This window comes from Ambystoma mexicanum, chromosome 1q, assembly GCF_040938575.1.
Source record: "Ambystoma mexicanum isolate Mex_15411 chromosome 1q, UKY_AmexF1_1, whole genome shotgun sequence".
Lineage (NCBI taxonomy): Eukaryota > Metazoa > Chordata > Amphibia > Caudata > Ambystomatidae > Ambystoma > Ambystoma mexicanum.
Window position 1 is genome coordinate 617,162,616 of NC_090922.1, and position 16,248 is coordinate 617,178,863.

General features: G+C 43.0%; 1 protein-coding gene across 8 annotated transcripts in view; it reads left to right on the forward strand.

Annotated features, from left to right (window-relative positions):
• Window positions 1-9,746, forward strand: part of RASAL2 (RAS protein activator like 2) — a 1,332,618-nt gene extending 1,322,872 nt beyond the window's left edge. For 7 of the 8 annotated variants that reach the window (XM_069641161.1, XM_069641162.1, XM_069641158.1 and 4 more), the window contains one exon: window positions 7,700-9,746. In XM_069641161.1, the coding sequence (XP_069497262.1) occupies window positions 7,700-7,864 (165 nt within the window). In that variant the 3' untranslated portion in view covers window positions 7,865-9,746. The remainder of the gene's footprint in view (window positions 1-7,699) is intronic. The other variant, XM_069641160.1, reaches the window with a different exon arrangement.
• The last annotated feature ends 6,502 nt before the right edge of the window (window positions 9,747-16,248 follow it).

Genomic DNA, 16,248 nt, shown 5'->3' on the forward strand with positions numbered 1-16,248 from the left:
ATTTTGAGAGCACTCCTTGGCAACCCTTCTCACATAATGCTGAGGTACTTGTATAAACTAATCACACTTCAAATGTTTGGGAGCTTGCCATGGCCATGTGGGGGAACATAACATGGCCTTATAAAGTTTAGTTCAAAGCAGTTCAGTGGTTTCACCTGGTATATTTTCACATGTACATCCATTCCCTCTCCAAACTACCTGGTATGTACCCTCCTCACTTTCTGTTTTTTAGAATTGGAAACTGAAGTCTTTATTTCACAGACCAGCTAACATGTTTTCATTGGCATTTGATATTTTCACTAGTTTTCCCGGGCCCAGGCCCCAATATGAAATAATGTAAGTTGGGAGGTGAAGGGAGGTTGAAGCTAATCAAACAGAATATGGCTGATTCCTGACTGCCTAAAAGTTGGTAAACAGTGTCACAAAGACATGTATGTGTCAGGAGTGACAACCTACAGCTAAACAACAGGTTACACAACTACTGCACACGTTTCTGGTTCGACCATATCTAATGATTCTTGTGAGCACCACTTTTTCAAAGTGTTTAAATATTTGGTTCAACTTAATTCTTCAAAGTGAATCGCAGTCTCACAAAAATGAGTGAAAATTCAGTAAAAGCAAAACTCAAGTGTCTGCGCATCCTCTTCAATCCCAGTGTGCACTCAATATAACATTACTATAATTAAATGCAAATAGTCAGGCAAAATGGTTTTCCCTCAACTTCTGAAGGACGAGTCGTACATGATCTTGATGTTGTTCCAGAAAATCAGATTGTCATCAATATAGACAACCACGAAAATATCAAGGAACTCCCAAATCTGATCTTGAAAGCCGTTTTACACTCATCTCCCTTTCAAACACGGCCAAAATAGTAGAGCCCTGAATTTGAGTCAATATCTCTGAGGTGAGTGGAAGGGGGTATCTATTTTTGATTGTGACCTTAATAACTGCCCGATAAACAATAGCTGTCACGACCCTCGCCCAAAACCCCCTCTGGCAAACCCATTGGCCAGGTGGAGTCAGGACTCGGGCCTCTAGAGCCTCTTCAAAAGCCCTCATGGGGCCAGTCCTGGCGCCTATGGCGCCAGGCTCATACACCATGAAAAACAATGTGCTTGGGAACTACTTTATTGTATTGTCAGCCAACATGGAGGCATCCACATAGCTTGGTTCCTAAGAACCAAGCTATGCGGTCTAGTGTTTGGGGTGTGGTAGCCTAGGGACTACTTTACCTGGACTATTTTGTTGGGGCTATTTAAACCACACCCGAGCAAGACAACACGCTTCACTTTACTTTGCAGCTTGCAACGTGACGCTCACCGTGTGCAGCTATTCCCTCGAACCTCGGAGAAGCAGAACCTGCAAGGAGACAAAAGGAACATCATTAGCAGCAGCATCTTACCTGCAGTCTTCATCTTTAAACACTTGCAGCTACTGAGAACAGCTTCCTCGAATCTGCACGCCTCCTGGACAGAACGACCTGAAAGAGGAAGATAGTGGCAAAATTAAAGAAAGCTGTAGACATTTACAAATTACAAACTGCTCAAAAGGATTACCTGGCTGGTCGCCTCTCAGCTGGCACCGCTCCGGACATACCACTCGCGCCGAAGAACACCGCGACCTACAAGGAAGGAAAACACAGGTTAGCAAAGGCAAGACTTCGCAGCGCTGTGCATAGCGCTTACTTACCGCATCATAGTACTCTTAATGCACCATCATTTACCAGCGGGGCTCAACCAAGCCAGTTCGCCGTGCTGAAGCTCCGCATACCTAAGGGAGAAAAAAGACACTTTAAACAAAGAAAGGCATGCAGGATAGCAACAAAACTAAAGAACAGCAATAAGACCTACCTGAACAATATTAAACGAGCCGGCGTCAGTAAGTAACTGGACCGCACTCGCCCATGAAAGACAACGCGGCCCTGCAAAGAAGGCAGGACGGAGAGCACGCCTAATTCTACCACAAGGTGAGGAGAGGGCGCCAGAGGGACTGAAATCATACGGGGTGGAGGGAGGATACTTACCCCAGTCGGTCAGTTTTGAACACAGTCCACCTGTACTTTCTGGCAGAACCTTCTCCACAGACCACATCAGGGCAAAGCTGAGAAGCATACCAGCGAGTAACCTGGCTGGGTCGCGTACCTGTGGATACCAGGTGAGCGTAACGTACATGTCCTGACAGTTCCCTCCTTTTTGGACACAAAAAACAAAGGAGAGGCTGACGGAGATTGAATGTCTAATAAATTCTTTGGCGAGATTCTCTGCTAGATATTCTTCAAGGTAGTCATTTTCCTCCGCCATCAGGTCATAGACTCTACTACAAGGCAAGGTAGCTCCTGGTTCTAAGTCACTTTTACAGTCGTAGGGCCTGTGTGGTGGTAATTCTCCTGCCTCTATCTCATCGAAAACATCCAAAAAATCTTGATAACACTCCGGTAATTCTCCCACCACTGCGCCTATAGAATGCAACAAAGATCCTCTCTCAGCCAAACCTTTTACCACAGTTATCTCCTGAAACCCAGACCGCTCCAACGGCCGATGCCCAATACAATGTTCTTTGCAAAAATCAGATTGCTAGTCAACTACTCGCCTACTCCAATCAATATGAGGGTTGCAAAATAATCTTCAACTGAGGCTTATCTATCAAGTCCAAGATTAACTCCTCCACATGACTCTCACCCATGATCATTGTTAAAGGAGCTGTTTCATGTGTTATTAGTCCATAAGTAAGTGCTGAACCATCCACTGCTCTCACCTGCCCGCCAATGCTTTCTTCACAAAGGGAATTCCCAAAGATTTCGCCACCCCCCAATCCATAGCATTTCCTGTGGCTCCCAAATCAATCACAACTGGATCACTCGCCTTCAAAGTTGCCTCAAAAAACGGATACATTCACTGTGATATTAGGGACTGCAGCCTGAAGAGTATTAGCAATCTGTTGAGTCTTTACCACTGGAGACGGCAATCGCTTGGGGGTGTTAGGACAATTTCATAAGAAATGGCCATTCATACCGCTGTACAGAAACAAGTTATTTTCCCTACGTCTATTCTTTTCCTTCTTTAGATAGGAGCCCTCTAACCCTACCAACCTGCTCTTGTGTCCTGAATTTGTTCTCCTTGAAGACCAAGTCTAACCTAGGTCTTTCCCCTCAGGGATTTAACTTCCCATCTCCCACAACTGTCCTTTGCTCCACCCGTCTCTCGTTTAGAAGAAAAGCCAACTGGATAACGAGATCAATAAGCACCTCGCAGGAAGTCGGTCTGTCTACAACTGAGGACAAGACATCCTTCAAATCACAGTAAAACAGAGATGCTCTTTTCTCCTCAGGCCAGCCAATCTCAAGAACTAAAGATTTTAACTCAGTAATGTAACTAACCAAATCTCTGTTTCCTTGTTTCAGCTCTAAGAGCTCCCCATCAACCTCCAGCGTAATCTGTCTCCAGTCAAACATGTTACTAAACTCTAGTTGGAAAAGCCTAGAATCACTGGGAGCTGTATGTCTCTGGCTATCAGATATCCCTGCCCATGTGGCTGCCTCACCTGACAAGTAAGACAAGATAAGAGTCTCCTTAGCAGTTTCAGACCCCAAACACCCCTGCAACCAATGTAAACCTCACACCCTTCTACCCCTGGACCTGACCACTCTCTCTGTGGGATTTAGTGAACCCTTCATAAACCCTGAACCCTTCTGGTCTGCTCATAAAATTTAACTCACACCTTCATGAACCCTTCTGGTCTACTCAAAAAATTCAACTCACACTGAATTGAAAAGATTCTAAACTTCTTAAGATCACCCCACCCCCAAACCGTTCCAGTGGGGCCAAGGCTACTGGCATTAGGAACAATCTTACTCTCCTTACCGCTCCCTTATCTTCTGCCTCATTTCTTCCTGACTCTTCCCTTTCCGAAAACCAGGGGATCATGCATTTCCCTAAACCCAGCGTCAAGAGACCTGGAACTCAACGCCTCTTGTAGTTGAGCCACCTTTTTGCTTAACTCTTCTACCATCCTCACTAAACCCACATTCTCACTAAGAGCCACCCTAAACTCTCGTCTGTCTTCTTAATCATTTTCCCTAGGACATCCAGAATGAACTTGGTGGGTTCAAACAACTCAGGAGGGCTTAATGTATTTGGCCTTTCATTCTGCCAAGTCTGCTTTTTCAAAACTTGTCCTCAGGAGCTGCTGAATCCCACAGTCCCTCAAAGGTGTTGCACCCTCTACCTAATTGAATTACGGCAGAGCCCGAACCACCCCCCAAGGGAAAGGGGAAGTGGATAAAATAAGGAACTGTTCAGATTCCCTACCTTGACACTGGAGGTTATCTGCATGGGAATGAAAACGAGTAGGTTAAACATTCTTAATTTACCTAACCCCTCTTCTTGTTCCCTTTGTAAATTCTCTCTGTACCCCAATTCCCTCCTTTTACTGCTTGAGGGAAAGTTTCAAGAAAAAACTTCTTGATTGTTGATCTTCCTTTCAAAAGTCTTTGAGGAAACATTTTTCTAACTGACAGAAGCCTTTCCAAATTGCACATGATATTTTAACTGGAGCGCTTAGTCTTACACACTACAAATCTCCAGCTTTTTCTATGCCTTGGCGTTTCTTGCAGTCCTAGGTTTCAGCTCCGCTGACTTAACTTCCTTTAATATTATTCTTATTCAACCATACTTGAAGATAAAGTATTTTAAACAACCTTGCAAGCCGCACACATTGTTAAACAAGCAAATGTCAGAGAAAAACGGATTCTTAATTTGCATGCAGGCATTTCAGAAAATGCCCACCAGATGACACTGAACTCTTGTTTTGCTTCAAAAATAAAGTCAGTCATTTTGTTTCATTTTCTTTCATCTCTGAAAAATGAAAATACTAATAGGAGCGCTTTTGACACACTTGCTCTGCGATGCCAGTAACTAAACGTCTGTCCTTGTGCTGTCTCTCATAAACTGCGCGCTCTCTCATAAACTCGCCACCTGAACCTGTGCTCTGACCGTGCTGCTTTTAGGAATACACGCGCAGCCATAGATTAAACAGTCATTTAAATTAATTTTCTTTCACTCTACTGCCTTCACTTGCCTGTACATTTCTGAGTTTAAATAATAAACAACTTGAAGAGAATACATGTATACATCAAACAACGTGTAACACTTAGCTGCAGACTGAAGCAGTTGCTGTCTTCCTCTAAAGTCTCTTAACTCCTGTCTCCTGATTCTCTGATCGTTTTCTGTGGACCCTGAAACGGCTGCTTCTTGCTGCTGAAAATATTGGCCCTTACTTGGGGAAGTTACTTCAAACACAACCTGCCTCCTGGACTACACTAATGAAAGGCAGTTTAGAATGTTGAACATAGATTGTTTATTCTCACAGAAGCCAATCAGAGTGTAGTGTCTCATTCACCATTTTGGCCTGGGATAACTTCCCTACTCTGAGCACCTGGATAAAGGCTCAAACCACAGTTAGTAAGATAGTAAAAATAAAATGTTTATTGACCCCAAACACCCCCGCAACCAATGTAAACCTCACACCCTTCTACCCCTGGACCTGACCACTCTGTCTCTGGGATTTAGTGTCCTGCACTTCTTTCTAGGCTACCTTTGTGGATTAAAAGCAAAGACATGGGGATCATACATTGGACCTCCTTGACTTTCCTGCAAGCTATCCCCCACCTACTACCCTTAGGCTTTCTGACCGTGGTCGGGCACCCGGAAAAAGACAGCTGGTTGGACCGTAGGTTATCAGCTTTCCCCACTTGATCATACTAAATAAATTAGTCTCTCAAAGGTATCTAGGCTAGACCATCTGGTTCTTAGTAAGGTCCCTCCTACACTACTGCTACAAATTCCTCCCTCCTCACTGCTTTCTCTGTCGCCTCTCCTTCTCTTCCTCCCTCTCTCGCTTTATCTCCTCTTGACTCTCTTGCATTCCCCTTTCCTCCTCCCGCACTCTGCTCTCTATCCTTTCCACCTCGTCACTGCTCCAAAATGCTTTACTCTGCACTCTCCATCTCTCCTGCACTATGAATTCTAACTCCCACACTTCACCTCTGCTTTGCCTCTCTCATATACTCTAGCAGATTGGGCCATGCCTTGTAAATGTAAATGTGAGATTGATGTCAGCTGTTTGTGAATTGAGAGCAGGCTTGGTGATTGGGTAAAGCATATGCAAATTACGTAGGTGGTCTGTATTGCATTGCAGACAACCCTGTAGCTGTACATGCCGAGGTTAAGAAGTGGTCTGACAACTATTGGGCTCGCATCTCCTGGCCAACTTATTTCCCAGGGAGCCAGCCAGGCCTTCAGACTAACTTCACTTAATAATATGGACTTCATCTTCTAAGGGGAACCAGTCCTATGGCAGTATTCTCAAGCAATGCACGCAGGCTTGCCTCCCTCGAGCAGACAAGGCTCATTATATGTAACGCATGGTTTGCAGAGTCCCATGGATGTAGGCGTGTAGGTGTGGTGTTCTTCTTTATTCCCACTCCTCCTTTTGCAATACCTTGTATGCTTTTCGAGCCACAAGTGATTCTTGCAGGGGTAATAGACCCTCTTCGCATGTGGCTAGTGATAGAATTGGGAGTCTCATAGATCCCTCATATACCACCACCGGGGGCCAGCATCAAACAGTGGGAGGTGCTCCCTGGCCTCCAAGGGTCACCCCACTACCATCCTCCTTGTTCCCACCTGTGGCCTTGTCTCAAACCTCACTGGAGAATTCAAACTACCTCTCTTGAAATGGAACCTTCTGTGATAATCTACAGCCTCACTTGTTCCTTCCAGATAAACCACACTTTTGCTATCTGTCCTCTGTTTAAAAGCACCCATTGGCATCCATGTTCCAGCAGGCATTCACAGACCAACACACCTCAGAATGTGTCCACCTTCCTCCATCCTGATCTCTCTTGGCTATAAACAATCTGAGAATCTCCTCATTTTCCCATTCAGTGGGTATATCAGGTTTGACAGAATTGCTGCCTTCATGCTGTGTTCACTCTGATGGGAGATGCCTCTTTTCTGCTCTATTCCACCAGGCACAACCCACTTTGGTTACCTTCATCCGTCCATGTACATGATCTTTGAGACAACTTCTCCTGACTTCCTGCATGTGCATCCTCCTGGTGCAATCCCCCTCTAGTCTTGCATATCCACCCTTATAGAGAGTTCAACCACCCATCCCCTAAGGTAGACCCTGTTGGAAGAATACATCTGCCTGCTTTCTCCATATACATACACCTTGCTAGAACAATTCTCCTACCCGCTACCTATTTCCTGAGTACATATGGCCAAGAGATTTTCTCCAAAAGCTCCCCCCAACTCCACCTTTCCCTCAGATTCAGTCAGTCAAACAGACAACAGAGTAGTGATTCAATTGAGCAAAGTGTCTTTGTTTAATATTCACCACTAGAGCCAGCTATAATTGATTATGCTTCATCACCTCCTTTGAAGATATGAAATCAGTTAGGATACTGAGATGATCCAAGCTTCGTTTTACTACTAGATAACAATATTGGCCCTGATGATTGCTGTTAAATCGGAGATCATCAGGGGAAACCTTGTAATGCCATGAAGGTCAAACATTATTGAGTAATGAAATATTTTTGGAGGACTTGGAAACATTAGGATATCCTGTGCTATTTGGTATTGTGCTGAAGAATAATTATTTACTAAAGTTGATGCTCTTTTTTTTGTGTTCCTTACAGGAAAAGAGAATTGTGTCACTGGATTCGGCTAACACGAGGCTGATGAGTGCCCTGACGCAAGTGAAGGAGCGTTACAGCGTCCAGGTGCGCAACGGAGTCTCGCCAACTAACCCTACCAAACTTTCCATCACAGAGAATGGTGAATTCAAGAACAGCAGCTGCTAACCACCAGCTGGGAGGTCCTCCTCCGCCTCCCGTGTGGACACATACCTTCAGAATGCTGCTAAACCAAATGACAAGCAAAAGGAGAACATTTCTATATATAAATGTAAACATATTTAAGCAAAGAAAAGTGCACATGCCTTTCTGATGCAGAGAAGAGCAAGCATGGATTCTCTCCATCCGCATTCTCGTGTAAATATTGTGAAGGCCTTGAAAGCCGTTTCTGGCTATGTACAGTTAAAGAAGCTTGTAACATACCTTAAAGGAGATTGCAAATGTAGAAAATATCTTTTTTAAAAAGTTGCTATTTTTTATTTGTTGTGTTTTCCCCCCGTTCCCATCTTGTTGTTGAAGGCACTGGCTATCAAGGAAGTGGCCATTTATGGCATTTGTCGAGCATGAGGAGCTCACCTGCTGCCTGTTATTGGAGGAGCTGTACATAACGGTGTCATTCAGGTACACCAAAGTGAGGTTTTGAGAACATAGTGTTTTCCAAGGTCATCATCCCAGTGCTACACACACGACCTGAATGCTGATCTGTTTGAGCTTGACTCTTGTCCATGTAGCCTATAGGCATCGAATGCAAAGATGTCTCTCTGAGGGCATTCAAAATACGCATAATCAGATGCAAGACTGAATAAATTGACACTTTAGCAAAACATTTAACATTGTCCCATGAACTGGAAAAATATAAATCAGTTGATGTTGTATAAATCAGTCTGATGACTTTTCCCTCAGATTGAAAGAAAAATGTGCGTTTTATTTAGTGTACTGAACTGTAAGTGCTTGTCTTTGTTTCCTAGATGAGATATTCTTTGTCCTACTGTAAAAAGTCAATTGATTGAATCTACTTGGAGGCCATAAGGTGAACTCCACATTTCCTTGAAGGTTCCTTGGCTCTTCAAGTCGTCCTTCAGGGGAACCTAGAGAGGAACACCGACCTCATAAAAGCCAACATTCCACAAATCCTGTTACCAAAGTGAATGTGACACGAGAAAGGTGGAGTTCTCTCCCTGAGCTTGGCAACCCAAAGGATGCCACTTCTTTGTGACTGATATGCTGCGGAACAGCAACCACTTATGCCTCTGAATATCCTGCATATTGCAGCTTAGACAGTGGCTCCATCATTAGTAGCGGAATACTTAACTGAAACTGGGAGAGTATATACCATCTGCACTCAGGCATTTTCCAATTCACTAAATCTTTTTCATGGAGTAGAAGATCCAATCTCAACTGGGGTAGAATGTATTGAACTACTGTCGTTTTGGGAGTTCCAGCAAGTCTTGAAGTGTGTCACTCACACTTAAGGCAGGAACATAAAACACAAATCCAGGTTTCCGAGTATAGGAGCTTGGCTTTTGGAGATCAATTCAAGTTTTGTAGGAGACAACCTCCTTTACATTCTGATTCATTAGCAGCCATGGTAGAGGAAGAACATTTTTCTTTTTAATAGTATGCAATACAAGGACGACCAACTGACCCTCTTACAGCCCATAGACAACATATCCGGTAAGCAGTCCATAGCTCCTTCGCAATCCTCTCTAGATTGCTATTTCCTTGTCCCTCTCTCCCGCATAGTGCAGGGAGCCCTAGTGCACTCTCCATCTAGAGTACGCCCACTTTGTGCGTACCCAAATATAATGGAATATAAGGGCTCGTAGCACCTCCAGTGGAGACTTGTCTGCCAAGAAAAGGGCAAACGCACACACTGAATGAAGATGTTGGTTCTTAATTATTTATTATGTATTATTTCCCCAGTTTTCTCTTCTGAACAATACGCCCTACACCACAGGGATTTTATCAAATGTTGTGCATTTTGAAAAGCCCTCGAATAGTAGCTATTTTAATATTAATTATTATAATAAAATTAAAGTTCTGTATTTAACCTGCTGGATGAGACTGCATTTGTTCTGCTATTCCTGGCAAGAGGAGGGTGAACTATAAACTTAAAGGGGGGATGGAATCACATTGTTTCAGTTCTTTTTGTAGGTTCCCACTCAATAAACGCACTGCCATTTATTCTTCATTCCCTTTTTTCCCCATCTTCGGAAGCAGAAATCATGAAATGTACATTTTTGGAATCCATTTGTTCTTTTGTTTTGCCTATGTGCCTTTTTATATAAACATTTGCAGGTCTGTGCCCTGTATTACTAACATTTTTAATGTAGTTAAATCTGTATAAGATTGTAAGGCATTGGTGTAGACTATTTTTCCCCATATAAACCAGTCCGAATTTCATGCACATAGAAGCAGAGTCTGGAACTGCTGAGTCCTACCAAAGTGAAAAAACTCTCAAAGGATAGTTGAGCCTGATTGGCATACGGAAAGGGCTCAAATGTGCTATGCCAACACCCAGTGCATGCTGCCAAATAAAGGACACTCTTATGCTTTAGTTTATAAACTCTATATCCTCATTCGCCAATACTTTTGAAGTCATGAAATGGGAAGGTAGCATTAAATTGCTCATTTTGGATGCCAGAGCAAAGGCTCCTTTGACACATGCAATGTCCATTTAGAGGTTGTCTGCATTATTGATAATATTGTTCTCTAAAATAAGTATTTGGCTCCCCTGGTACCATGGCCAATGCCTGCATTCACAATGTATATCTGCTCCTCCTAGGACTGACAATGTAACCATGTCTAATGTCACAGATCAGCTGCTTTTTCAGGCACTGCCTTTTGGTGTTTTGACTAGCAGCTATTCTGTTTTTTATCAAGGTATAAAATAAGCAGTGTCGCATAGCAATTTGCTATGCGATTCTGTAGGTTTGCTAATTGATTTGACACTTGTGTAGCACAGCTTGCTATTTAAATTATCCTGTTCAATTAAAGCACAGCTCGGCCTCCATTCCTCTCTTGCCCTCATGGCTTTCTCCAACCTTTGGTCTCTGTTAACTGCAAGTTCAAAGGGGCTAACAGAGTGCAGCAGTAACCATCTGCACACACTTAAATGTGCCAAAGGCCTGTGTGGGAGTGCTTGAGAACAACAGTTATTTCTTTTTCAAATAATTGCCATAAGCAGCAATCTGGATTTATCAAGCAAACTATATCATGTTTCCAAAGACCAGTATTCATTTCCTTTCTTTTGTTAAAAGTTGTAGGTCCTCTGCACTGAGGGTCGGCAGGAATTGAAGGCAGACACCAAAAATTGAATTTGATGTGTCAACTTCATTTCTACCTACCTGATATGGTAATTGCTTAGGTTCTCACTGACCCAACACCAGAAGGAGCAGCTGTTCTATTTAAGCACGATGATCAACATAACCATTCAGATAATGTTGAGAATATGGAAGTCAGATCTTCAGTTTGTAATATTGCTGTGCCTGGCCCCTCCTATGAAAGACAGGCATGACATGAAGTAGAAATCTCCCAAGTCAGCCCCATATGCCTGACAAAACCAAAGTCACAATATGTTTATGCTAGTCAAGTGAAACTGAGCACTTTTAGTCTTGCCAGTATATCTTAGGAGGAATGGATACTCCTAGGTCCATACACCAACCACTCCCCACCTAAACTGAGACTGGGTAATCAGATCCCCACTGTTCCCTCCCCTGGTTACTTGTAGATCCATTGCTGACTATTGCACTCTCTCCCCTGTTGTTAGATCCCCACTTTTGTGTTTCTCTACTCCCTAACCATATACCTTTACTTATATGATTGTAAAGTGCTGCATTGCTTCCAAAAGCTAGGTATGCGCCCAGTAAGTACCCTTATAATAATAATCCTCTTTAGCACTTTCACAGATGGGCTTAATAACGCACCAATTCCTAAAGACAGTTTAGGGTTTTAACTGCCAAAGTGTGACCTACTCTACTCCCATAGTTCATTCTAGAGTTTGGGAGAGAAATGCCTTCCAGACACTCAAGCCCCACTCTGTCTTCCCTCCCTCATGCCCTGATGTTCCTCTCACTTTCTACTTCTGTCCATCTCTCTTCATCATACTCTCCTTCCTCGCCACCCAACTTTTATCTCACTCTCCCGGCTACATGTTCCACTTTCTTTCTGATGTTTCTCTCACTCACCCTACTTCCTCTGATCTTACCATCTCATACTCGCCTCTTCCTACCACTACACTCTATCGTCACACTATTACTGTTCCCTCTACACCTTCATGCCCCCACCCCACTACTGCTTCTCCACACCACCCATACTCCACTCTTTCCAAATTCCCACAACTTTCTCCTCTCCACACTACCACTACTCCATCCCACCTTCTACTCAGTCATCGTCCGGTCACCCCTCGCTCACTCCCTGCTCTCTATTCTTTTCACGCACAATCACAATACAGTACCACTTTCTATTGCCAACGAATTCCTCACCTATTCTACAAATCACCACCACTCATTTCCCCGCCCTGTCTCCATTTGGTCTCTTGATCTGATGCATCCTCCTCTGACCTCACCTGAACACCTCACACCTTTCTTTTTGTGGTTCCTGGCTTTATCCTCACCCCCCATTCCCTCATTGGTGATTTCCCTAGCACATCTTGCCGGTTCTTCTCTGCCCAGGAGGTGTCACAGATTGGTAAATGCTTAAAAAGGGACCTATGTCCCGCCACTTTCTGCCTTGTGGGCCTGCCAATTCCTGGCAATGGCATCCCCTATGAATCCATGTCCAGGTTTGTTTCATGGAGCTGCTGAGTGGCTAAATCACAGGTAAGTGGTTTGCTTTGTAAAAAGCACAAGTTCATGTCACGAAGCCTTCCTGCGGCCGATCTGCAAGCTTTGGGTCCCTTCTTGTTCAAAATCCACAGGAGCCGCTGAACGCCACAGGGCCCGCTCTAGCAACTAGTCTACAGCTGACCTTTTAACACAGCTGCGCCCCTTTCCCCCCTCTGGGTATTTCGGGAAGTGGACATCTTGCTCTCTTTTGAGATGGATGGAGATCTGCGGAAGGAGAGAACACTAGCAAAGGTAACTCACTTGATAAGTCCCACCAATGGTATAGAACGAAATATCACCAAGATTCCTCACTCAGAAATCTGAAACCTAGGCACAACCTTGTACTGATTCACCCCCCCAAACAAATTATTTTGCAAGCTCCAATTACAAACACCCCCCAAATAAAAGGCAGCAGGCTTGGTAATCTCCCAACAGACATAATAAGTATCAATTGCATTTTGTTTGTTTTATTGATCTACGTTTTCGACTGTCTTACTAAACACAATTGGATCAAACAAACTCTCCAATTATGAGATACTAACTTTGCTTTTACTTACTCCCTTCTCTCCCCCCTCCTTCTTTTTGTTTTTCTGTTGTTTCCTCCCTAATAACTCAACTGTTAAAATCTAAACTTTGATAACAATGACCACTGCAGTGTGGTCACTTAAGCTTGTACCTTTGACCAATGACTCCGAAAATAAAATGCCTTGCAAAAGACTGCCCGGTTGAAACTGTTGGCCACGCAGTTGCCAATTCTTATCTTTTTATTACTAGTAATAGGAGTCAATTGTAACATAATGTGTATTTACCAAAATACGACAAGTCACTTACTAACTTTTTCACCCAGGAGAATAAGTGTTTGTGTGAACTGTATATAACCAATTTTGGCTTATGATACTAATAAATTGTTCAAAAATACTAAACCCTAGCATAAAGAATTCATCTTGGAGCACCTGCTTTGGGGTGAACCTTTCCAGGTTCACATTTTCCATGACAGTAACACATAGTTGAGTGTTACTCATCCCCGCAGTCAGCACTACCACCAACACCAACTTACCAAGCTACAACCCTAGACAGGCTCAGCTATATGATCTGACAACCAAACCTTTCCCCTCAAACTACGTTCACAGGCCTGCCACTAAAACGACACCAATCATGACTTACTAAAGAGAAAATAGAGACGAAGATTTTGAAGCGCTTTTTTTCCACCAAGAGGGAGTACAGAGCATGCTTTTCGAAACCCAATAACAAGCGAAGAAGAGGCACATTTTACTTGAGAGACTCTGTTAGAGAAATTAACAAATACTGGGAATAGGGCACAATGAGAAAATATCTCCAAAAAAGCCAGATCCCCAGAGGTCTCAGAATCTGTATGTTACCAGTTTCAGCAACAATGAAGATCTAGAATTGGACCTAAAAGGGGAAGAAAATCTGACAATTTGCTCCAAATATATGGTAGAGGTATTCATAGAACACGCTGACCATGAACACAAAAGGCTAGAAACACAAATAGAGAAAGTAAAAAGTGAAATTATTGCGATGCCCCCACCAACTGCAACCAAAGATAAAAATCACAAAACTCTGAACGAGAGCCTACGAAAACACGGGGATGAAATAAAACTAAGAAAATCAATAAAATCAGGGACAAGAGAGATTTGACGGAGTTTACACCTTTCAGCCAAAATATGACGACAATACTAAGACAACATGCTGACAGGAGGGCATACCCAACACTTCCCCCAGAAAGCTCTGACACAGAGAGATTGAGAGAACTAACAAAGATCAAACAGGCACATCTACAGCCGGTCCCGGTGGAGGAATATTACAAAACAAAAATACTTTTTAAAATCAAATAATACGCTTCAACGAGGCAATCGACATGCCCTAACAAAACACATATGATTCACAGAATTTCAGGACAACCAACACAAATACAGAGGAAGGCGAGGCAGAAGAGGAGGTTGGAGAAGGAATATGACAAACACTGTCAGGAACACACACCTAGTTACCAACCTATCACAAAGGACCCTTGTGCCACTAGAGATAATCGTTCTGATCAAAGGACTGTCATTCGCACCTTCCAAAACCATATATTATGTGGATCCCGAAATTGACAATTTTTAATTTGTAAGAAAATTGAATTTAAAAATGTTCTTCCATTACAAGCCAACCATTAGAGAAGCACCAATTGAAAGAACTATACCGAGTACCTTCATAGTACAAGACATAGAGGACACTAAGCTCCTACGATCAGTTGATGAGGATACTACAAAATTAAGCACATAGATTCTTGATGACCTAGGAATCAACTCAGACAATCTAGGGGACTCTACACTCACAGTCAAATCAATATTCACACCATCATTAGTGCTAGAAAGCAACATTGAAACATTCTACACTGCTATTCTTGCAGACCTACACAAATACACTGACAAAATGACCATTTAGGGGACTCCACTGGCATACCCAAACCTTCGAAGGAATATAGAGCCCTCGATAATTCAGCAAGGGATGAGTCAATCATTAAGGAGGTGGACAAGGGAAGAAATATTGTGATTCTGGACAGACATGACTACATTAGTATGGGACATAAACGTTTCGAAATGCCAGGATGCTACACCAAACTAAAACAGAGCCCTATCAATACCATTCTCAGCAACTTTAACCAGACAGTAACCAAATGCACAGTAAGGGCATCTTCTTAGATGAGGACAGGGCCTACCTGGTCCAGACAGCACAACACTACAGATTATTTACTTCTTACCAAAGATTCACAAGGCATTTGACAAACTACCGGAAGTAAGACCTGTACTCAGTGGAATGGTTTGGATCACGGAAGGAGCAGCAAAATACATAGACCAATATCTCCAAGCTATGGTGCTCCTAATTGTATCCTATACCCCTGACTCAACACACATCATAGAGTTACTGAAACTAATAATATGACAGGACAACTTTTACTTGGTCACATTTGATGTGAAGTCTTTGCATATGTCAATAGACCATGACCTAGCAATGAAGTCACTGGACTACCACTTTATGGATCTATCTGCCATTTACTGTTTACACTTGCCAGCTACCAAAGAACTGTTCTGCATGAAAAACAACGTATTTGTCTTTGACGGAGAATACCACCAACAGACAAAGGGCGTTGCAATGGGAGCGTCCTATGCGACCTCGCTGGCAGAACTTGGCACATGCCTCACAACATGACACATTGTCCAAACACGTGCTACATTGGCACCAGTATATTGAAGACATTTGTCTAATATGGGATGGATAAAAAGAGGAATTTTACCAATATAGTGAATACCTCAGCACAAACACCTTTGGTTTGGAACTAATGGAGCAAATGAGCAATACTGAAATGGCTTTTTAGACCTGACCATCTACATAAAAGACCAACAGATACATACCCAAATCTACAGGAAGGCAACTGAGGTAGACTCAACATTACAAGCAGCTAGCTGTCATAAGAAAAAGTTGATCGAAATATCCTTTTAGATGAAATCATAAGAGCAAGGCGAAATTGCAGTGAAGCCAAGATTACTGATGCAGAATTCAAGACACTTACAAACCGGTTTAAACTGCGAGGTTACAATGAGAAAGATCTCAAAGAAGCCACAAGAAAAGCCAGCACAAAACCAAGCAAACAGCTTTTGAAGAAACCGGTACCTAGGAAAAACAAGCAGGACACAATCTGATTCATAACGCAATACAGCATCA